Source organism: Rutilus rutilus, assembly GCF_951802725.1.
Source record: "Rutilus rutilus genome assembly, chromosome: 21".
Classification (NCBI taxonomy): Eukaryota; Metazoa; Chordata; class Actinopteri; order Cypriniformes; family Leuciscidae; genus Rutilus; species Rutilus rutilus.
This window is the reverse complement of record NC_140226.1, coordinates 21,308,235-21,333,519: the sequence shown is the minus strand read 5'-3', so window position 1 is coordinate 21,333,519 and position 25,285 is coordinate 21,308,235. Positions and strand designations below refer to the sequence as shown.

Here is a 25,285-nt window from a genome sequence, read left to right as displayed (position 1 = left end):
TTACAGGTGATAAATGGTGCATAATTTAGAGATGCCTTTAAAATTGTAGGGAAATGTTGAAGGGGAAAATATATCATTATAACTAATTTTAGGAAAATAATAATAATAATTCTGGAATCGCTTATGATTAATTGACAGGTGAAATTATGGACGCAGTAGTGCAGATACTAGGCCTACATTCAGCAGCATCAAGATTACAAACTAATCTGTTCCTTCTGAGCAAAAAAAAAATGTTGATGCATAATACTTATTAAAATAAATGTCAAATGCTGCTTGAAATAGTTTAAGACTTAAGTATTGTACAGCATGTCACACCACAGGACGAAAGGATTTCATTTATTGTGTTAATTGATTTTTTTTTTTTTTCTCTTTAGGTGTTCCTTTCATGTTTATCCATGTCTCTGTTGTTTGCTGATGGAACAGAAGGTCCGCAGTAAGTCCTCAATGGTTTCCAGACTGCCAAAATTTGGTGCGCGTCCTGTCAATGGTACCCCCTCACCCCTTCCCAATGGTACAACCCAGACTGCGCTCACCCAAGAGAGCAAAAATCCCCCTGCTAGGCCAAATGGAGTGGTCAGAGCCTCCTCCTTTTCCATGAAATGGAGGAAGGACAGTGACGGGCCAGTGGACCCTTCAATCCCAGTCGCGGGCAGTATACCAGAAGAGAAAAAAGAAGTTGGCTCCCAGCATTCTCCAGGAAGTAGGGAGTTAAAAAATCCTTCTACTCCTGCAACCAAAGTCCGCAGGTCTGCCTCCTCATTGTCCACCGGAAGCCCCAAACCTGTAGCCAAATCCCCTAAATCCATCCCGAGTCCTAAACCAATGCCCAAAAACACTCAGATCACCTCCAAAAGTCAGGACATATCCCAAAAAAACTCAAGCTCCAAGCCAACTCAAAATGGAACATCATCTCTGGGGTCTTCACCAGGCCAAGCAGCCTCTTCGGGGCTCCAGCGACCAAGGGCGAACTCTAGCTCGACTCGAAGCACCTCTAGAGACAGCTTGTCCCAGTCCAACGACAGCCTCTCACGACAGTCTGCCGTGCCTGACCACATGGTGCGTTCTCAGAGCTTCACCCACTTCAAGCAACTGCCCTCACCAACGTCCGCACCCATGACTCGATCCTTTTCTTTCAACAAGGCTGTGGAGCTAGCCAAACCGCTAGCTAATACCCAGCTGCGTCCTCCGCGAACACTTGGACTCAAATCTTCCCTGAGCCTCAGCAAGGGCCGGCTAGTGCTCGGTTTAGGGGGCTTGGGGTTTGGAAAGGGGTTAACAGATAGACTATCTACTGGGACTCCTTCTTTAGAGAGCTTGACGCCTCCTAATTCCATAAGAAGGCCACTTCTGCCTAACTCTGCACTGACAAAGCACTCATTACAGGCCTACAAGCTAAATCGACCAATTGCTGCCAAACCGCAGTGCCCTCTAGTGGTTGGGAGGTACCCTGTGGAGAGTGATGTTATAACCCCACCTCTCACTCCAGAGCTGCACCACTGTGCCAAAAAGAGTGTGAGTGTCTGACTCTATCATTTATTTTAACATGCATGATTTCTTGCATCTTGATATTTTTTTTCTTGGATGGTTCAAGAAATAGTTCCTTTATGACTTTTTCTACTGTGGAACATCAGAGTTCATGAGAGAATTAACAATGTCGATTGAAATTGTGAACAAATCAGTCTTTTCTAATCTTTGAATTTAGTCTTTCTTTAACCCATATTTTTTACAGAGATTCACAGTTTTTTTTAATGTGTTATCAGTTCTTTAATTTTGGGACCAACTGTGCATAAAAATAATAGCAATATTAGCAATATAATACAATATATAATTAGCAATATAGTACAACAATATTAACAAATTAAAAATATATATTATTATAATCTTTATTATATGTATGGTTTTTATTATCTAATGATTTATTAGTTATTATTGTGTCTCAAATGATTATGCCAAATATGAAATTTATAGTTTTGTATTCAGTTAATGTTTCTTTTCCAAATTTTAATCATGTTTGCATAGCTATTAGTAGCCCTACTGGAGCTACCACAGAGAAATCAAACATTGAAACAAGACTGAATTTTCCCATTTTGTGGCTGTGAAAAGGCATCCGCTTCTACGGTGTCCCCAGAGGAGCATGTGACAGAGCCGGGGTTGGATGGGAACCTCCGCTACTCTGGGGATGGAACGGAGGACATGTCTCTCTCCTCTGCATCTTCTCTTGAGAGGAATGACACCAGTGAGGAGTTCCTAGATGACTTTGACAACATAGGGGACCAATCGCAGAATGGCATCCTGCATAACAAAATTCCTTTAGCCACACCCACCCAGACACGCCTGCAGAGCTTCTTGAATGAGACCATGGACTGGACTGGGATTGGGCTGGAAGGTACAGTATAGCTAAGTGTTGTGCCTGCCTTTCTTGCATTTATGTGACAAACAGTACAGAGCTGATCATATTTTTCTATTTGTGGCAAGCATGCACTGTTTATGCTGTTATATGATATCATGTCTGCTCTCAGGTGGAAAGGCAGATTTAAGGGGTGGTGTGCTCCGTGGGCGCCCGCCGCCACTCATGTCCCCTGATGTGGATCGTCATGCGGCCTCCTCTTCGGAGCTCTCCCCCTCTAACAGCTCTGGAGGAACATACATGTGGGATGAGGAGGGCATGGAGCCACTGGGACACAACACACATACACACCGTTGCAGCAGTTATGAGTCAGACCTCAACAGCATAGTGAGTACAAAGTTATCCTCCCAAAATTAGTTTGCAGTTCCCTTAGGGTGCTTTTTAAAATCTCACATTTTTTTATTTAAAAAAAATATACAACAACATGTGTATTACTAATATAAAAATAAAGTATTAGTATATAAAGACTAAGTAGCGAATAAAGAATAAGTACTACTAACAAGTAGTAACAGTTGTTAATAGTAAAATATTTTTTGCTGTTGTTGCTGATAACATCAATAATAATGCTGCTGCTGATAATAATAATAATAATAATAATAATTTGTAATAAACATTTTTGATGTTTCTGATAATACATTTATTTTTTGTTGTTTCTTATAATAAAATAATAATAAAAATAATAAAATTAATTAATTGTTGCTGATCATTTTTGTTGTTTCTTATAATAATAATAATAATAATAATATTATTATTATTATTATTATTATTATTATTATTATTACTATTATTATTATATTAAAATAATATTTGTAGTACAGTGTTGTTGGGCATTTTATTTGTTAGTTTTTTTTACATAGATCGCCCTTTTTTGGGATTTGGACCTACAACTTTTGCATTACCAGCCCATATATTTAACCACACCCATTCTCGCAACTGTAATGCGACTGTATAAAAACCTTTTTCTGAGATTGTGGCTTCTGCAAGTCCCACAGAATGCTGTTCAATTCTTTGTGGGTGTTTGTAATCTTTCCTCTGCTTTGTGTTTCGATAAACCTATCGTTCCTGTACTGCTTATTGCTGGTTTCTATATGTGTGCTTGTGCATGTGACAGGATCTCTCCGTCCCTATCCTGCTAATTATTTCCTTGCTAATTAGGGATTAGTCCCTGTGGCTCTTACTTGTGACTCTGCAGGAGTGTGACTCCGAGTCCCGCCGTTCTGAACAGAGGTCCTGTTCTGTCTCGGCTGTTTTCAAAGCCCCTGATCGAGTGGGAATGCGGAACGGTGCCGCTTAACATTCCAGCTTTTGATCCCAGTGAAGCAGGCTGTGACATTGTCCTTAATTTTCTTTTTTGTTTGTTTGTTTGTTTGTTCTGATTCACAATGTCAGATTGGCTTTGTTGAATACAAAACGAGTTAGGCTGGATTTGAAACAGTAATCAAATGTAAAATACCAGCGTTCTCTTGCACTCCCACACACAGACATGCTGACTTGACTGTGACTTCAGATATTATGTAATAGCAGCATGTATACATTAGAGCACGGCTAAGTCATTGTTCTTCATACTTGCGTGGGTTGTTCCTCTGATGTAGTTGTATAGAGAGGAGCAGTTTACGTAATTGACTGTGCTTCAGGTTGAGCTGAGCTTCGAGTGACATCTAGTGGTCTACTAGGCACTAAATAAATTCCAACATTTCGCCAGTATTTGGGATGGTTCCTAAAACAAGCATCATAGTAATTGCTCATACTTAGGGTTAGGGATTTTATCAAACCTCTTCTGAAGTATTCAAGTTAAATGCTTTTCCTGGATCTTTATGGCAGTGTCTTTGCTAAAGCCAGTTTAATCCTGTTACATATAAATCTGTGGCTTGCCTCACACATGCACAGTAATTGAATGATTAACTCTCCCTCCTGATGGCAGTGGATTTTCCTCTAGATCCCTGTGTTGTGTCTATCTTTAGTTTAAGACTCCTGTGCTCTTACGGATAATGAAATAGAGGTTTGGCTTTATTTAGATATCATCTGATCTTGCACTTAGCGAGTGATGTAACAAGTTATCTTTAGTTCTTTAAATACTACTACTTCAAAGTTTTGATTGATTGATAGCACTTTATTGTCCGTGTACACGGACATTTGTCTTGCAATACAAGCTCCAACAATTACAACACAATCTATAAAAAGCTAAACACATAGAAGCATCAGTAACAACATAAATAGATACTTAATTAATATGATGGGGGGTCCCTGCCCTACAAAAGTGGTCTTCAATAGCCATAAAAATATAGACGAAAGTGAAAGTTGGTGGGAATTATCACTTCTTTACTCTCCCGTATTGATTCAGCAGAGATATTGACAGAGGAACAAATGAGTGTTTATATTTGTTCTTTCTGCATTCTGGGACCCTATAGCGCCTCCCGGAAGGCAGGAGTTGGTACTCCTGCTGCAACACATGGGAAGAGTCCTGGGAGATTTTGTCTGACGGTGTGCAGTACATGGCTATCAATGAATGCATTCTCCACTGAGTGTCCCACCAATTTGGAATAGATTCCCAGGAGCCGTAGAATCCTGGCCTTCAGATGAGCTGAGAGACCCCCAAACCACACTGCGCCTCCATACTGCAGAATGCTTTGAATTCATGACACAAAGAAAAGAGACAGGATTTCGCTGCTCGCTCCGAATGACCTAAGTCTCCTTAAAAAATAAATTCTCTGCTGTACTTTGCTGCAGATATAGTCTACATGATAAGTCCAGGAAAGGTCACTATCCACGTACACTCCGAGATATTTGAACGATGATTTTCGTTTTATGGTTTGATTGTGAATGATTATTGGTGTAATGTGGCACTCATGAGAGGTGCCAAAGACAATCTCCTCAGTTTTCTGTGTATTGAGGATGAGGGCATTTAGATCACACCACTTTGCCAGATTATTCGCTGTTTCCACATAGAGATCGGCCCCCTCTCCCTCCTTCATCAGAGCTACAAGTGCAGTATCATCGGAAAATTTGATGATATGGTGGTTGGGTGCAAAGGTAACACAGTCGTTGGTATAGAGCGTGAAGAGCAAAGGAGAGCTAACACATTCTTATGGGGCACCGCAGCTAGTTATGACCATGAGAGAATAGGTGTTATTGACCCTGACCAGCTGTTGCCTGTTAGTGAGGAAAGAACAGTACCAGTGAATGAGATAGGGGTTCGTACCCATTTGAGCCATTTTGGATAACAATATGTCTGGTTTTATTGTATTAAATGCAGAGGAACAGTACCCTGGCATATGGCTTTATTTTCGGAGCGTCCAGATGTTTTGAGACCAGATGCATGAGAGTGCCAACAGCATCCTCCATGCTGCGCTGTTGCCTGTATGCGAACTGGAACGGATCCAGTATGTCCTGTACAGACTGAGAGAGTGCATAGGATATGATTTTTTCCAATGACTTCATTAATACAGATGTTAGTGCCACAGGTCTGAAGTCATTGCACTCCTTGGGGCATGATTTCTTTGGTAGGGGGATGATGTGCGATGTCTTCCAGGCCATGGGGACAGTGTGTGTATCCATGGACTGTTGGAAGATGGGTTGCCACACTGGGGCTAGCTCCTTACAGTAAGTTTTCAGGATAGAGGCACTGATGTTATCCGGGCCGGTGGCCTTACGTGAATTAAGCTGATGAAAGACGTTTTCCACCTGACCCACTGTAATTGTCACTCTATCCTCAGAGCCCACCGTGACTGACTCCAACACCTCCCTGCATCTCTCCATACTCCCAGAGGTTTCAAACCTAGTAAAGAAGGTGTTGGTGTCAAGAAGGTGTCAATAGCAGAGGTTAGCTCATCACTTGTCACATAGCACAACATCACTTGTTGTGCTATGCGCTTTATTACAGCCACACAGAACTGTTACATTTACTGATATAAAAATAAATTATATAAAGAACAAGTAGTGTATAAAGAAGTACTAATAATAAGTAGTAGTAACCGTTGTTAATAATTAGTAGTAACAGTTGTTAATAATAATAATAATATTAATATAATAATAATAATATTAATAATATTTTTTGTTGTTGCTGATAACTATGATAATAATTTATAATAAACATTTTTGTTGTTTCTTTTAATACATTTTTGTTTCTTATTATAATAATAATAATAATAAAATTTTAATTGTTTCTGATTTTTTTTTTTTTCTGATATTATTATTGTTGTATTAAAATAATATTTGTAGTAGTGTTTTTGGGCCTTTTATTTATTAGTCTCTTACATAGAACTTTTCATAATTATTGCACAAATATTATTTAGTACCAAAAAAACAACATTTTAAATAAGTATTATTGATCTATAATATATTGCATTTATTTAATTGATAAAATGTACACGGTCATCATATTACCTATACACGCTGTCGAATAGGGCACTGCAGAATAACTTGTGTGTTTCTGTTAACGGGTAAAGATCCTGCTTTATGCCCATCGTGCCAGAATCCATTATCACTGAAGCATATTTTGATGGACTGTGATAGATTAAACTCTTAGAATTCTTTATTTTCTGTTGACTCCTTTGTAAAGATTTAGTTAGATCTAGTTACTGTAATAGACTACTGTAATAGTTATCAGCATAGTAATCGATGCTCATTATGCGTTAATATTTACCAGAAATTGCTGCAAATATAGTGAAACTGCTGTCTATCGTGCTTAAACACATTTGCGAGTTGTTTGGAACTAATGAGAGCTCCATGAATCACGTGACTGCATGGTTCATGGACCGCGTGAAGTATGTTGCAACTATTTTTCAACGGCTCTGGCTCAGACGTGCAGTGTAACACATGATAATTAACCTTATTAGTTCTTGCACGTCAATCAAGCATACTTCCGTTTACCATAACTGATGTGTGCATTTATGAATATTTATATGTGAATAAAAGCCTAAATTAAATCTGTTCGTGATATAAAGCGAGCTTGTCTCTTCAGAACATTTCATAAAAACCACTCAATTCATAAGGATTAGTTGTACGATCTCTTAATTAACTTTTAAGTGGTAGTTGCATAGCTGTCAATGGAGGGACAGAAATCTCTCAAATTTCATTATAAATATCTTAATTTGTGTTCAGAGGATGAATGGGAAGTCTTTGGACTTTCTGGGACCGGTTTTGGTACGACATGAAGGTAATAATGACAGAGTAAACCACATTTTTAAGTGAACTAACCCTTTAAAACATGTACTTTACTTAAGACCACAAGGGGGCAGTATGGATTCAAGAGACAAAAGAAATGTTTTCAACATCTCCCTGTCTTTCTTTCCTTACATTTTGCACTTGTGTGTTTAATCCCTCAGTTGACTTCTGCAGTACCCTGTTAGGCTTATTTAAGAGTTGTTTATTTGTTCTAAATATAGTCTGTCTTGCAGGAGGCATTTACAGGCCAATTCATTAGCTGCTAAATGATCTAGGTGCATAAGCCTTTGTTTTCAACATAGTAAGTGATTCTGAGACATGCTTTTATCTGCTGCTGTTTCAGTATTAATTAGCTGAGAGGTATAGAGCGTTGTTTACGCTTTATCATTTGCTGACATTACTAAGACTGTAAACAGGATTTGTTTAATTTTTTATAAATATTTAACATCTCTAATCGGCTCTCAATTTATTAAGCTAACTGGTTTAATGACTCTTTCTTATTTTGCTTAATCTCTTTGAGACCTGCAATTCCTAATGGCTTTTGAGAGCCTTTTCACACAAGTACGCAACCACCAAAGGCGGCCTTTGCAACAGTCTGAACGCTCAGCGCACACTGAAAACATTTTAACAAGTTTTATATTTGGAAATCAACAAACAACAAATAAAATTAGCAGCTCTATGCACTTTTTTAAAAGCACACATTCAATTATATGACCGTCGTCAATAGCAACGCATTATACAGCGCACATCTCTTCTATCACCATGGACGCGCTCTCTCGTTTCATTAAAATGCTTTCATAAATGACGTCAGTGGATAATTCAGCAGCAAATGTTATTATAGTGGTATAATATTATTTGGTAACCAGACAGTTGATGTACCAGTTGACTTCCATAGTATTTTTTTCCTACTATGTAAGTCAGCATTAGGTTTAATGATCTACAGCCAAATAGAGTGAACTTTGGTGATAAGTAAACGAATATTTAATTGCTACAATAGTAATTCACATTATAATAACATCAAAAGTGGAAAAGTTGGTCAAAAACGTGCATTTACACAACTTTCAGACGCCATAGATTTTTTAGCTCTGCACTGTTAATAAAATCAATATGCTATCACGTTTCCAAGATGTTCCGGAAAACAGCACTCTATATCCTGAGTTATAACCATATAAATATAGGCTATAATAAATATTAAAACAAAAACTCATACAGGCACATTTTTTGCCCTATATAGTATCTTGAATTTTGGGAATATTTGATTAATTTCAGAGGAATTTTTGCCGCAAACCCCGAGTTGGGGTTACGGGTTAGATACTAGGGCAGTGGTTCTCAACCTTTTTTGGGCCAGCGCCCCCTATCCATTATCCAGGTCCTGCTGTGCGCTTGCGGCATTCTGAAAAGTTGAGATGTTTTCAACCGACCGCTTCCCTTCCATTATGAGCGTGCTTACTTTGCGACTACATTTGAAATAACGAATTTGCACGCACATAAAACGCGATATGTGAACGGCCCCTCGAATTCGAACTTTCAAAATTGATTAGAAAATTTGTGTGAGCCCTGTGCTTGATGTTTTTCTGCGGGTTGTAGATACATTAGTTTCAGCCGTAGTGCGCCTGCCCTGAGGCATGCAAATCCAAGCGATTGCGGTACTTAGACTGCATGTAGATGACCTGGCTGAATCCCTGCTCAAGGAGATATGTTGTTGGAAAAGCAAGAATCAGCAGCCTGATCTTGTTTTTATGATAGTGTATTTGCCCGCGCAAAAGTGGACAAATCTTTTTTTAAATGCATTGTTTGTGGAATATGATTTTGAACTGATAAGTGACTAAATGTCTCAGAGGCTATTATGTATGGAAGACTAGGAATGCAGGATTTGTTGTGACACCTTATAAACCGAAAGAATAAGGAATAGCATAAATCAATTTAATTAAAACATAAAAATGTTAATGAATACCGGTAAATCATTTTAAAATGGACAGATGAGTAGACATTTAAAATTGTTGTACAATTCTTGTTTGATGTTAAATGTCTGATTATTAATGTTAAATGTAAAAATGTTAACTAAAATAGACAAATAAATTAATAAATATTAGGCCTATATTAAAAATAAATAATAATAAAGCCAACATTTAAAAACATTTTGTTTATTTTAGAATTGTTAAATTATGTTAGAATTGTTGGCCTAAAATACCTTGGTATCAGCTTGTTTTCATCAATGGTATAATTAATACAATTACAACATGATTAATTTGTGTTCATAATAATCTTCTAACAAGAATAAAGACATATGAACAATTAAATTATTATTGTATTATTAATTATTTTTAACTATCTTGAAACTATCCAAGCAGCGTTTCGCGCTCAGATGTGACGGCGGAATTAATACATTACCAAAATGTGATTACAGAATATATTTAAATTATCCATCAAATTGTCATTTTCTCCTTACAGTCTTGCGAGTTAACAATAATGCCAGTAAAATTACTTAAATTACTTGGTCAACAAAGAAAACATTTTGGCATTAGGCATTGGCATTAGTTAATGCCTAAAAATGTAGGCTAAAAGTTTTTACCTAAATAGAATTTACTTTGTTTAATTTTAAAATTCGTCGCCGGAGTGAATGGGAACATGATTTATTGAAAATATTTGTGGTTCTTAAGTCAATACTTTTTAATGGCTTGTCAACTTTCCATTCCTCCGCTGCGTGATTCTAGTCAGCGCTGGATTCTAGCCACCACCGGATTGTTGTCAGTGCGAAACACATTTTTGAGCACGTGAATGCTGATTCTTGTCAGCGCTGGATTCTAGTCAGTGCTTGAGCGCTGGTCTATGACTGGAAAAATAATAGAGTCCTTGCAAAAGAAATGATACATAGCTTACATGTCTCATTAAATGGCAAATTTTAGAATGTTGTAGACAATTATGGCTCATTTTCACTGAGCGGTACTGTACACAGTTTTTACCGTTTCCACTGTCAAAAGTTGTGAATGGTCAATCGCAAATGGACAAGTCAATCGTAGCACAATGTCATAAAAACACTAACATCAGATGGAATTAAAGAAACTGCATTATTTTATATGTGTCAGGTCTGCCCTTATACAACAGACAGTATATTGTATTGATCATAGATTGTGTTTTGCACTGCCGTTTCTTTTGAAGCCTCTCTACATTTTTGTTTTGTTGAGTTTAGGTGTTTTGCTGCAGAAATTCAATAAAAAAAGACCCATCTCAGAGTGCTTTATAGAATGTACGCATATGGTCATGCGATTGAAAGAACCTCAACACCTGAGTGTGTTTCCTAGATGGGAATCAGCTGTGATTTTATATATTTGCATAATTCAATCAGCTGTTTCTCAGTAGCAATAGAATAAAATACAGGGGATAAATTTGTTTCAATTCACAATATAAGCAGCTGTTTACCTTTAGCCTGTAAGGTTAGGTTTAGAACATGGTGTTCTCTGTTCTGACATACAGTGTTAAAGCATTGGTAAATTTGGCAGTAAAAATCCATTGTTTTGGTCTTGTTTGAGCTTGTGTGTAAAAGAAGTTCAAGCATTTAAAATGTGTTAATTGTATGCATTTTGTGTTAAAGCAACAAGAAATGTGTTAATAGTATAGCTTACACAGGCGGATGTAGTGCTAACTGTGTTAAGAGTTTTGCAAAATTGTTAAGTATTGAAAAATCTGTCATAGCAATCGTAAAAAACTGTAATTAATCATAAAACATGGGTAACAGTTTATTTAAATATTTTACATTTTACCATGTTTACACACACACACACACACACACACACACACATACATACATACATACATACATACATACATGCATACATACATACATACACATATTTAAATTTAAATGATCTTCTTTCTTAATAAGTTTATATATATATATAAACTTATTAAGAAAGAATATCATTTAAATTTAAATATTTGAACCCCATGCATATTGACCTCTTTTCTAAATCACCATTGAAAGTTTGGCTCTGTTCAAAGAACTTTTGTAGATGTCTGAGTAATTTTGTCCTGGATGTAATATTGTTCAGTAATTCAAACACATTCCTTTTGATCCCCCAAATATGATGTTTCACTCCTGAGCTCAACGCTCAGATTGTGTGAAATGTGATCAGGATTCTGGGCTTGTCTGATAGGACCTTTCTTAAATGTTCTGCCTGAATCGGTCTGGTTCTGAAGGGATCTTTAATCCGATCTTCCCGGCTGATTCGCACAGGCCTATGTGAAATGGGGTGCGTTATTCCGGCTCTTCCAGCGCAGGAGGAGAGTGCTGATGGGGCTTGGGCTGCGTGTCTAAGCTGCCGCCCTGCGCAGTGAAATGTCATTTCCTCTGAAGCAACCTGCCGTGACTAAGCCCATAATACATGGAGAGATTCAGAGCGAAGGGAACCTGAGAGACTGTGTATGTAGGTGAACTAAAATGTATAAACTCTGGCTGCTTTGAATACACTTTGTAGACACTTGTAAGACGGTATGGTGTGTACAATATGTGTATTAATGTCCAGGAGAGGGGCCTGCCTCTGTTTAAGTGCATATTTATTTGATGGATGGGAATGGAGAACATCTTGTCAACTTTGATGACTTGAAGAGACGTTTTGTTCTGTGAATGTATCACATTTGCATGATTGATAGTGTTTTCTAAAGTATGCTGAAAGTATTTGTACTGTGGTTCTTTCCCCAGCTGCCTGCTGAATATGAAATATGGAACATTATACAGAAACTTTCATATTGTACTAATTTTTTTTTTTTTTTTTTTTTTTTGCAAGGCAATAAAGTCCCCCATTTAGAAAAGCCAATGAATTTAACATAGCTTTAAGGGAGAGTTCAGCCAAAATGAAAATTGTGTCATAATTTACTCTAAACATCATTTATCTCTTCCATGGAACACAAATTAATAATTTTTGAAGAATTTCCTGGCTACTTTTTCATTTCAGTGTTTCTATTTCAGAATTTTCATGTTTAATTCAATGTGTTACTTTCTGGTTTTTGTAATTGTTTGTGAAATTTACTAGAAATGTCAGGGAAGATAGAGGGAAAATTGCTTCTACAAATTTTTTTTTTTATCAGTCTATGAAAATCTTGACTTCGCTCTAGCCCACTTTAGACAGTTAATGATGGGCAATACTGGTTAAAAGTAATGTTGGGTAAGTTACTCTAAAAAGTGATTAATTACTTGTTACTAATTACATCTTCAACAGTGTAATTAGACTACTGTACTAATTGCTCTCTCTAAAAAGTATTGGATTATTTATTACTAATTACTTTCTAAATCCCATATTAACCTTGACCAGTTGAACAATAAAAGGACAGATACAAAACTGCACTTTTGATTCTTTCAAATAAATGATATACAATTGCATAAATTATTCTTGAACTGACCAAAGTGTGTAAAGGGAGAAAGTTACATTGAAAACATGCTTTTTAACATTACAATTTGATGTTAAATCCACTTTTGTTTTATATAGAATTGTTATAAAGTCTATACAGTATTTAATGCAATTACATCAGAAATAACTAATTAAATTACGGAAAAATTAAGAGTAATCCAATACCTTACTTTATCAAGGAAAAAGTAATTAAATTACAGTAATTAGAATACTTAGTAATTAATTACACCCCAAACTGGTTGAATGTCTCTTCACAAATTTGATAGCAATCAATAATTAAAGTGGCCTAAATATATAAAAAAATAAATAAAGACTTCTGTGGAAGTCTCGGGACAATAAATCATTGTCCATCCAATCATTGCATGTGTTCCGAATGCAATAAGATGTTTTAAAAATGTACATCACGGTATTATACCGGTTTTTATATTTTATATATAAAAAATTATACCGGTTTCAAGGTATATGAAGTTTTTTTTTTTGACCATGACTGGGTGTTAACCACATTTTCTACTGATTGAGAGAGGAAATACTGCAGTAGATTGACTTAGAATGCCCTATTTTACTGTTATGAGTAAATATTGTAGAAAAACTCCACACTAGTATTAATACAGTTTTGCAAGGCCCCACAAAATGATACTGTTTACAACGAGGTGCCAGCAGGAGGCGCTTTAGGCACGTCAGAAACAGTGGTTTCCCCGGTAACGGCTGTACACAAAGCAGCACAGCGCTCATAAATGCTGCTTTATCAGGAAAGATAAAGAAAGATTCAATGAAAATAGCATCGAAACTTTTCTAAAGACAGTCAGTTCCCTTCAAAGCTACATTCATATAAAAACACCCGCGGCGTGTTTTGACTTTGAAACATGCAGTACTATTGTTTATTCCATGATGTCAAAGCCTTTTGGAAAATCTATTTGTGGCGGGCAGTGTTGATATTGTGAACCAATGAATGGGAAACACTGTAATATAATTTGACAGCTATCAATTATAGTTTAACCTATCCATCTTCACCATCACGCTTAGTAACACATACAGCTGTACCCTCACCACAGTGCAACAGTGAAAAGGGACCGTCTCAAACAGTGTTCCGAACGTTAAGCGACATATACCGGTATCGCGGTACATAAATTCATATCATAACAAGAATAAACACCGGTATTCGGTATGAACCGGTATACCGCCCAGCACTAGACACAAAGCAACACAGCTAAAAGTATTCCTAATATGTTAAACTTTTTATTTGAGACATGCCTTCACAAGCACATGAAAGAGCTGTGTTTGGGATGTTTGAGTTGGGCGAGGGGCAGCATGCGAAAGGGGCATTTGTCGACTGTTTAAAAATCTGCTTTATTTTTTTTAATTATGCTAAGTGCCACTAGTGTTGCAGAAACTACATACTATACTACATACTTCACCTTTAAAGGGTAACTAAACCCCTGGTCAGAGCCTGACTCCACCCACTGCCAATATTTGAAAAATGCTAGAAAAGTGGGCAGACCCCAGCGGAGATAGAGGGGACGAACCGTGAGTGAGCGGGAGGGCGTGCACCTGAGACCTGCTGTCAGACTCTCTAAAATGGAGAGTGACTCACAGGGTCACAAGACGACGTAAAGTACATGCATCTGATGAGTTTTATCGAGTTGATGTCAATAGCGCGCGCTCTCTATAGGCATTTTCATATTTTGCAGCTATGTGGAAAAATCCAGCAAAATACACTACACCTACACCCTGACCACTGTACTACATACAGATAAATCTACGCTAGCTCATCCAAGAGCGTGGTGAGCTGGAACCTGCTTACGTCACGTAGTACCGCAAACATCCAATAGGAAAATTCAACTGCAGTAGCCACCGTTCAACCTGAAGAGGGCAGCACTCAGACGTTTTTACACCATATATTGTCGAATTAAAACACTTTATACCCAAAAGTTACCCTTTAAAGGTACACTATGTAACTTTTGGCCCTTTAGCAGCTAAAAAAAACCCTAAACTGCATGCATTTTGCCGAAGAACATTGTTTTGGTGGTGCTTCGGCTCTGCGTGACAGTGTGGATGAATATGGTTACTCTACTTCTCATAAAACATTCACTACTAGGCTTAAAAGATATAACCAGTTTAGATGGAAAGGATCTCAAGCTGACTGAAGAAGTTACTGTAGACACGCACGGGTGAGTGACGTATGTACGCAGTTTCTCTCAAAAACCATCCCAGGTCTAAAATATAAATGCTTATAATAGGCTTACCGTAGATAAAAACACGTTTCACGTTTTTGAAGAATGTTTGATGAACTATTGATTTATTAATTTGAACATAAAAGTTACATAGTGTACCTTACTACCTTTATGTAGCAGTGTCTTTGAATGAATCATTCCTTGGAGTAAAATCTTTTTTTTAATGAATCTGCTGACTGATTTGGTTCTAGAGTTCAACCCAGTGACTCAGTGATCTGCCAGCTTAACAGCCCACTGGATTGGAAGATTATCAGTAATGATTTGATTTTAGTCTGTTTAACATCAGAAGACTAGGAATATAGAGAATAAGTTGTATAGTTGCTGGCAACACAAAGGGCACAAGTATGAACCAAAGTGGGGCATAAACCATTTAAGTGTTAAGTGTTACCGAGATTCATTACCAGCATTGTGCCCTTCAACGAGACACTTAACCCTGCAATGATTTATAGTAAATGTCCCTGCAATTAATGCAACATTAAGTATTTGTTAAATGTCAAGTAACTAATTAAAAAACAAAACAATTGTTTTCAAGACGTCCTACTTCCACGAGAGTGTTTAATTTATGTAAATGTATCACCAAGCAATTTCGCTCTCCATGTTGTACACAAGTGATTAAATGACCATAGACAAATGACAGTAATATGCAGTATTTCAACTAGCAGGCCTACGTTTTGGAAATGATGAATTAAATGAACGAAATATCCCTTCAATTGGTTCCACCTCTGTAAGATGCTCTCAAATTTTACTCTCAACCTTGAAATCAATTCAGAGCGTTTCTTGAGAAAGACTCTTTTAAGATGACTTACATCAGAGTCATTTCTTTGCTGGGTTCAAATCAAGGCTGAGCCGTGAGGCCTTGTTTTATGGTATTTCTTAACAATATTTTAACACACAGAAATGTGGAGAACAACTTCCTTCAAAGAGCTTATTTTCTTTTGAACTCTCTGCGCCAGACTCAGTGTTCAGAATCTCTTTAAAATGCATTAAAAAGCGCCCCAATAGCTGATAACTGCCCACTTTTGCGTCTGCCTCACAGACAGAAAAATGAAAGAGGACGTTTCAGGCTGAGGACAAATTGAGGTTTTGTTGAGGTGTATTGAATTTCACCTTGTTATGCTTTTGCATTTTCAAATAATCAGGTGGCCCGAGAAGTCCACGGTTATATATACACTTCATGTTGAGTGAATGTTTTCTATTCATGTTTCGCTTCGCTTCCAGTGTCTGTGTATCCCCTTTCCTTTATGTGATCGTCCTTACATAAATGGTATGAATGTATTACCACAGTTGTATTTTTTTGAAAAATGTAATGCAGGTTTCCATCTCTATTTCTCTCTATTGTTCTTTTCTCATGCACAGGACATTCTGAACAACTTTGATAACACTGGCTCATGTGACCTGGAAGATGATGACCTCATGCTTGATGTTGATCTGCCAGAAGACGGGGCCTTACACAATGGTTAGTACACACACACACGCACACAGACAGACAGTGTAATTGAGCACTGTAGCATAACCAGTTTTCATTCACTAAGCCAAAATTTGCCTTTTGCCCACTATTTGATGTCTAAAGTGATTACAGAAATGAAAATGATTAATAGAATCATGTCTGCATCACTGTTTTCTCAAAACTTGTAGATATGGCTAATAAATGACTAAATGAAAGTCTCTCTCATTCTTTTCAACCCCAGCGCATGGAATGACCAACATCTATTTACCTTTATAACCACAATAGTCATTCTGAATTAAATTTGTAATATCTGCATTGGATTTATCTTGATCTATTAATTCATTTTCAATTTGCATAGATAATGATTGCTGATTAGGTTTAATCATTGTTGATTGATCACATCTTCGAATGTGAATTACTTTTCTAAGTTGAGTTTCCTGCAGCTTAGTATGTGTTTTTAATTCATTCAAATTGATGAAGGGATTCTGTGGGGTTGAATACAGTATATCATTTTGTATTTTAATTATTTGTTTTGAGGAATGTAAATTGTTATAGTGATCTGACAACATGACTTTTGACATGATTTTCAGCATATATATATATATATATATATATATATATATATATATATATATATATATATATATATATATATATATATATATATATATATATATATAATTTTTTTAAGACAGTGAGAGAAGGGCTTTTTTATTATTATTTATTACACGATTGCTGGTGGTTTGGAGCTTTGTTCATGTTTTTTGAGATGTTTGATAGATGAATTATGAGTTAAAAAGCTTTAGAAAGTATGGTAAGTTAAACAATTACATATCTTTGTTAAAATAACCTAAAATAATGTTAAAATAATGATTTCATATAGATGTGCAAGTATTTGAAGTGTTTCTCCATTTTTATTTACCTTTTGTGCTGTTAATTTAATACTGCTGTTACATGAATTTTTAAATGTATAAATATTTCATGTAGTCTCTGAATTTGAGGTCATAAAATGCATGTATAATGATCAAAATGAGAAAATGTTAACAAATGTCTACAGAGGTTTCAGATTAAGTAGAGCATGTTGCACTGAAAGGGCCATTGCTGTCACTGCTTGACTAGTCATTTCAACTGTCAAAATAAAGAATTTATTACATTTGCTAAATTGTATTTGTTATTAGTGCAATTTATTTTTTAAATGCTGAATTCTTTCATTCAGCAAGGATATGGGGATTAAATTGTTCACAAGTGACACTTAAGACATTTGTAATGTTACAAAAGATTAAGAATTAATTGAATATTAAGAATTATTAAGCAGCACTGTTGTTTTCAACATTAATAATGATAATATTTTTTTTGAACACTATATCAGCATATTAGAATTATTTGTGAAGGATCACATGACACTGAAGACTGGAGTAATGGCTGCAAAAAATGCTGCTTTACCATTACAGAAATTAATTACAATTTAAAAATAGAAAATAATTATTTTAAATTGTAATCATATGTCACAATATTACTGTTTTACTGTTGTTGTTTTTTATCAAATAAATGCAGCCATTGGTGAGCATAATAGACTTACCAAAGACATTTAAAAAAAAACTTAAACATTTGACTAGTGTATATAACTTTAAATACTTTAATTCTATTATATACAGTAGTGCTTATGTTACTAGCCTATCGTGAATTAGTTGCTACTGGAGACAACCCCTGCCAAAAACACTGAATAAATGTCCTCAATCTTCCGTCTCATGAACTCTCAGTTTTGGAAGAGATCGTCCTTTTGTTGAGCTCACTTCCTTTTCCCTTCAGTCTCAGAGTGTGATTTTTAGAGTGTGTTAGTGAGGTCACAGGGTGGTTATGGGTTCTGCAGATTCTTGTATACGTTGATAAATTCCATACTAGAGATGGCAAACAAAAGGCTTCATACATACACTTTATTCAAATGTATGATTGCATCCTCTGTGTACAGGAATGACACGCACAAGCCCTTCCTGTTACAGCACCATTCTGTCAGATGTTTGTCTGATGTTAAAAGATACTACTTTTGAGCATCTTTTTTAACTTTTTTGTGTGTGTGTGTGTGTTTTGTCATGTTTATATCCAGTATTTTGACCTGCGCCATCAGCAGGAATCAGTTTTACACCGCTGTGTGTGTGTGTGTGCTGTATTTTTAGCCTCGGGCATCATGCCCTGCAGTCATGTGAGGAGGGTTACAGAGCCAGAGGAGGGAATAGATGACTTCAGGCCCCCTCCCCCTTTCTCTCCCCTCCCTGTCTTTCTGTCTCCTTCATTCCTTCCATGGTCGATCTGTCTGCTTGGCAGGCAGGAAGGCCTGCTGTTTTGACACTGCTTCCCGAGACCAGAGGGAAGGCTCTGCCCGAGGGCTGTGTTTCGTCCTGGCTGAAAACGCCACCGCCAGTTCTTCTTCTCTTCAGAAGGCCCCTCGGCTCAGGGAATTACAGCTGTGTGTCTGTTTCTGGTCAAAGCTCCTAGGGAGTTCCCAGAACTCACAAACTCATACACACAACCTCGTTCCAACAGGGCGGAAAAGTTATTTGGATTTGCAGATTCTCGGGTGGCCACTGAGAAATTCGTAGGTAGTTTGACACTTTTTCAAAGTTTTATACATACTTTAGTTATACATCAAACAACTTTGGAATTTTTAACCTTGGGAACCTTGTCCAACAATATTTCAACCTTTTTCTTTTCTTTTGGACGTGTTAGTCAAAACAAGGTTATTTGTATTCGTGCGAGTGAGTTTTTTTTAGTCTGTTTTTGAGGCTCTGGCAGTGAACCGGACAGCAAGGACAAGAGGAATGTAGCAGGTCTGTTTTGGAGCTTAGTTTTCTGTCTGTTCTGCTTGCTGTCTTATTCTGTGCTGTGTGAGAAGTGTATAGAAAGATTGAGGGAGTGCATGTGATTTTGTATGCGAGTGTTTTAGTTTGAGTTTGCCCTGATATCTCGCCTCAGGCAGTGTGAGTGCTGTGTATCGAAACTCTAAAGAGCTCTGCGTTCGGAAGGACCCTGCTCAACTTCCCAAAGAAAGATGACCTTCTTTTTTCAAGAAGTGTGTGTTTGTTTCGGAGTATGTCTAGGAGACTAACTGAATGTATAAGTGTGTTTAAAAGTGAGTTGGGTTTGTTCAATGTGTTTGTTTATTTGTCATTGACTGCTATTGATCCCTCTGTGCATGCAGATGGGATGGCCCACTTTGAGCGCTCTGAGAGGGGGGGCCGGCCGGCTCAATGGAGGAGGAGACAGCAGAGATGGAGTGGAATGGATCATGCTCATAATGACAACAGGTGAATGCAGGTGTTTCACGTCAGTGGCTAGTATACAAATTTATATATATATATATATATATATAAATTTGATTTCATACATTCATTTTCTTGGCTACTAGAAGTTCTTAAATATTTAGTAGCCAAATTGGCCGGTGGGTTAAAAAAGTTAATTTCAAACCCTGATTAAATCTCTTTTAATAATTTTTTTTTCTGTCTTGAGGTCCATTCATACTATAGTTTTTTTGCATCAAAAAACATTATTTTGTTAATGTAATTTAATCATATTTTTTTTTTTTCTATGATCATTTTTTCACCTTCTCTCTGAGCCTAATAAAGGGTGGATAATTAAGGATAATTTTATTTTTATATTATTATTATTTATTGATTTAATAATTATTATTATTTTTTGCTGCCATGCCTTTGATACACCTGTGCTGGTTATTTTATGTCAGGTCCATTGTAGTTTGTGTTCCACCATCTTTAATTAACAGGCTGTGAATTGCACACAAATCACAAACAAGTGATGGCAAAGCTGAATTTTCAGCAGTCTTCAGTGTCACATGATCCTTCAGAAGTTCAAAAGAACAGCATTTATAGAAAACTTTTGTAGCATAAATGTCACTTTTGGTATCTGTTCAACTTCATCCTAATGCCCTCGCCATGACTGAATGAGCCAAGTTCCTGAACACTGAATAGATTAGATTAGATTAGATTCAACTTTATTGTCATTACACAAGTACAGGTACAAGGCAACGAAATGCAGTTTAGGTCTAACCAGAAGTGCAATAGCAGCAAGTGCAGGATATACAGTGGTTCCATAAGTGCAGAACATGGGTATGTACTGAATAAATATAGAGTTGAATACTATTATAAACAAAAATTTACAGATAGATTGTCCTATGAATATAATATACAGATAACTATTACTGTGAACAGAGTTTACAGCTAGATATGTACTGAATATAATAATATACAGATGGCTATTACTATAAACAGATGTTTACAGATAGATATGTACTGAATATAATATACAGATGGCTGTTACTATAAACAGAATTTTACAGATAGATATGTACTATGAATATATATACAGATGGCTGTTACTATAACAGAATTTAACAAATAGATATATGTATAAGTTAGGCTAATGAGCAGTATAACAATGGATTTAAAGTAGTGCAAATAAAGTTTGAACAGAAGCTATCCGAGTGAAAGTGCAGTGGAAAGTAATTGCATATTACAGTTAAGGTACGATATTGCAATGTATATATAAACAGTCGGTACTGTAAATAAACAGTCGGCAGTGCAAATTGAGCATATTCCAGTCAAGGTAGTAGTGCAAGATGCATATGTAAACAGTTGTTACTGTAATAAAAGTCAGCAGTGCAAATGAACATTATAGTATTGCAAATAACAAAATGGAGGCAGGTGTGAGGAGGGAGAGGAGAGTCAATCAGTATATGAGGGGAGTGGGATCAATGAGGGTTAGAGTTTAATAAAGAGACAGCTCTGGGGAAAAAACTGTTCTTTAGTCTGCTGGTCCTGGTCCGGAGGCACCTGAAACGCCTGCCGGAGGGCAGGAGAGAAAACAGTCTGTGGGCTGGGTGAGAGGAGTCCTTAAGGATGCTGCGAGCTCGATGCAGACAGCGTTTCCTCTGGATGTGCTCGATGGCAGGTAGTGGAGTCCCAGTGATGCGCTGGGCGGTTTTCACCACCCTCTGCAGTGCCTTGCGCTCTGCAACAGAACAGCTCCCATACCACACTGTAGCACAGTTGGTCAGGATGCTTTCTATTGCGCAGCGATAGAAGTTCACCAGGATAGTGGAGGAAAGCTGATTCTTCCTCAGTGTCCTCAGGAAGAAAAGGCGCTGGTGAGCCTTCTTGACCAGGCTGGAGGTGTTGGTTGTCCAGGTCATGTCCGCCGAGATGTGGATCCCCAGGAACTTGAAACTGGAGACACGCTCAACAGCCATTCCATTGATGTGGATGGTGTCGTGTGTGCCTCTTGACACTTTCCTGAAGTCCACGATGAGCTCCTTCGTTTTGGTGGTGTTGAGGAGCTGGTTATTTTCGGTGCACCATGTGGCCAGGTGCTTGATCTCCTCCCTATAGGCAGTCTCATCGTTGTTGCTGATGAGACCAATCACCGTAGTGTCGTCCGCAAACTTGACGATGGAATTAGATCCGTACACAGGCTTGCAGTCGGAGGTGAAGAGGGAGTAGAGGAACGGGCTTAGCACACAGCCCTGTGGTACACCAGTGTTGAGTGTGATGGATGTGGAGCAGTTGGAGCCTGATCGAACATTCTGGGGTCTGTTGGTCAAGAAGTCCAAAATCCAGTTGCACATGGAGGTGTTGAAGCCCAGGTCTCCAAGTTTGGCTATTAACTTAGTTGGGATGACAGTGTTGAATGCTGAGCTGAAGTCAACAAACAGCATGCGTGCATAAGTGTTCTTATTGTCCAGATGTGTGAGCACAGAGTGCAGTGCCATGGAGACTGCATCCTCTGTGCTCCTATTGCTACGGTAGGCAAACTGGTGTGAGTCCAATGTGGATGGTAGAGAGTCTTTTAGGTGTGCCAGGACCAGCCGCTCAAAGCACTTCATTACGATGGGTGTGAGTGCTACAGGGCGGTAGTCATTAAGGCACTTCGGGCTGGAGTGTTTTGGCACTGGCACAATGGAAGTGCATTTAAAGCATGTTGGTACAGCTGCTTGGGCAAGAGACAGGTTGAAAATGTCTGTAAAAACCCCAGCGAGCTGCTCCGCACATGCCCTGAGTACGCGTCCAGGGATGTTGTCTGGTCCAGCAGCCTTGTGCGCGCTGATCCTGCTCAGTGCATTGCAGACATCTGTGGAGGAGAGTATGATCGGTGGGTGGTCAGCTGAGGATTTGAGCTTGGTGGCAGTTTCTCTGTTGTCTCTTTCAAAGCGAGCATAAAAGTCATTTAGCTCGTTCAGGAAGTTGACATCAGTGGCTGCGGGGGTGGAGTGAGAGGGTTTGTAGTCACTGATGGCCTGAATGCCCTGCCACATGCGCCGAGGGTCAGCGTTGGAAAAGTGTCGCTCTATCTTAAGCTTGTAGCAGTGCTTGGCCTCTTTGATGCCCCTTTTCAGATTTGCTCTGGATGTGCTATAGGCTTGTGCATCTCCTGATCTGAAGGCAGTATTGCGTGTCTTCAATAGGAGTCGCACTTCCCTGTTCATCCATGGCTTCTGATTTGGGTATGTGGTGATCTGCTTCTGGGTTGTAACACTGTCAATGGTGGTATTAATATAATCCAGTACAGAGGAGGTGTAGCAGTCAATGTCCGTGTGAGAGCCACTGGTGGCTTGAGAAGCAAACATACTCCAGTCTGTGTGTAGAAACCTTTCCTGGAGTGAGAAATCTGCCCCCGCAGGCCACACCTTGATGGTCTTCACTGATGGCTTCACGCGATTGATCAGAGGTGCATATTTGGGGGTGAGGAACAAAGAAAGGTGATCTGACTGTCCCAAGTGGGGGAGGGGTGTCGCGACGTAAGCTTCAGCCATGTTTGTGTAAACATGGTCTAAGGTTTTGTTTCCTCTGGTGTGACAGGAAACATGCTGGTGAAATTTCGGTAGCACTGACTTTAAGTTTGAATGATTAAAATCACCCGCAACAATAAACGCAGCTTCCGGGTGAACGGTCTGTTGTTTACTGATGGCTGCGTGAAGTTCTTTCATAGCAAACTTGGCATCAGCATCCGGGGGAATATAGGCTGCAGTTATAATAGTGGAAGTGAACTCCCGCGGTAGATAAAACGGTCTACATTTAACCATGAGAAACTCAAGGTTAGCTGAACAATGTCTCCCAACAATAGCAGAGTTTGTGCACCAAGCTTTGTTAATGTAAATGCACAATCCACCACCTCTGGTCTTACCGGAGCCATCTAATGTTCTATCCGCCCGGAATGTATGGCGTCCCGCTAGCTCAATAGCGTTGTCCGGTATTCCGCTGTTTAACCATGTTTCCGTGAAAATTAGAACATTACAGTTCAAAAGTCTCTTGCTGTATGTGATGTTGAGTCGAATCTCCTCCATTTTGTTCAACAGCGACCGTACATTGGCAAGGAAAATGCTGGGTAAAGAGAGCCGGTGTGGTGTTAGCTTTAGCTTAGCTCTTAGTCCTCCGCGCTTCCCCCGCCTTTGTTTACGATCTCGCCGGCGCCTGCGAGCACTTCCGCCCGGCCGGGCAGAGTGCATAGCCTCGGGTGATCTGGCGATCTCAGGAAGGAGTCGAAGGTTGTCCATAAAACTGTCGGAAATTCGCAAACCAATATCCAAAAGCTCACCTTGGGTGTACGATGTTAAGGCACAACTGTTCTGGACGAACAGACCCGAAATGAGCAAGAAAAATACTGCTAAATTACAGAATCTGGAGAGACCGCGAGCCTCGCGATGTACTCGCGCCGCCATCTTGGATCTTTATACCAACAATAGCCGTTGTTGATTTGTAAATATTGGTGGTCAAGTTTCAGTGTATATTGGTTAATGTCATAAAGTCTTGAAGAAGCTGTTCCCATTCAGTCAGTCACGTCGAACATGACTGACTGAATGGGAAATGGCTAGGTTACAGATGTAACCCCAGGGAACATAGATGTTATGTCCCTCCTGCCACAGCCCTGAACCACCGCTGAAGGGTCGGATCCTTGTCTCGGCTCCTCAGCAAAATATAAATGAGAAGTGAGTGCCGGCCATGTTTATACCCATATGTCTGGGTAGGACTGCCTGGGCATGCAAATATTGTTGGCCAATTTCCATTGGCTCATTTAGTTACCACTTGAAGGTTATTGTGCTCCCAGACGAGACCCCAATACGTTAGTATTGACGTAATGTCTCCGTTCCCTCCTTCAGAGAGCGGGGGTTACATTAGTAACTTAGACGTCTGTTTTCATCACTTTCGATTTCGAAGATCATGAGAAATGTGAATTTTTTATTTTATTTTTTACATTTTATTTCATGACTGCTTTAATACTGATGTTGTGTTTCTTTCTATAAATTATATTAAATCTGAACTCTTTCTTTTAGGCTGGCCGGGTTTCATTATGATGCCTGTCGTACAGGCCATCGGCCCCTCCATCCCACAGTTCAGCATGACAGTCACACGGTGGTGCTAGATGAGCTCACTTTCAAGCATGTGGCAGAAGACTGTTCGTCTGTCAAATCACAGCTGCTCAAACTCAAGAGTCTGCTGCAGGTACCACACACACACACACACACAGCTGGATGAGTCATATTTGCACTTAGCTATGCAAACACATCTGTTAGCCTCTGAGTAGCTTTTAGTATGCGTGTAGTTGTAAAACAAAGAAAAAAAGAGTTAAA

General features: G+C 38.4%; 1 protein-coding gene across 3 annotated transcripts in view; it reads left to right on the top strand.

The window, feature by feature from the left end:
• ccser2a (coiled-coil serine-rich protein 2a) overlaps positions 1 to 25,285 on the top strand; it is a 55,945-nt gene that overhangs the window by 14,349 nt on the left and 16,311 nt on the right. For all 3 annotated transcript variants that reach the window (XM_084392793.1, XM_084392795.1, XM_084392794.1), the window contains exons 2-7: positions 375 to 1,512; positions 2,104 to 2,386; positions 2,520 to 2,734; positions 16,563 to 16,662; positions 19,850 to 19,955; positions 24,989 to 25,157. In XM_084392793.1, coding sequence (XP_084248919.1) covers positions 415 to 1,512; positions 2,104 to 2,386; positions 2,520 to 2,734; positions 16,563 to 16,662; positions 19,850 to 19,955; positions 24,989 to 25,157 — 1,971 coding nt within the window. In that variant the 5' untranslated portion in view covers positions 375 to 414. The remainder of the gene's footprint in view (positions 1 to 374; positions 1,513 to 2,103; positions 2,387 to 2,519; positions 2,735 to 16,562; positions 16,663 to 19,849; positions 19,956 to 24,988; positions 25,158 to 25,285) is intronic.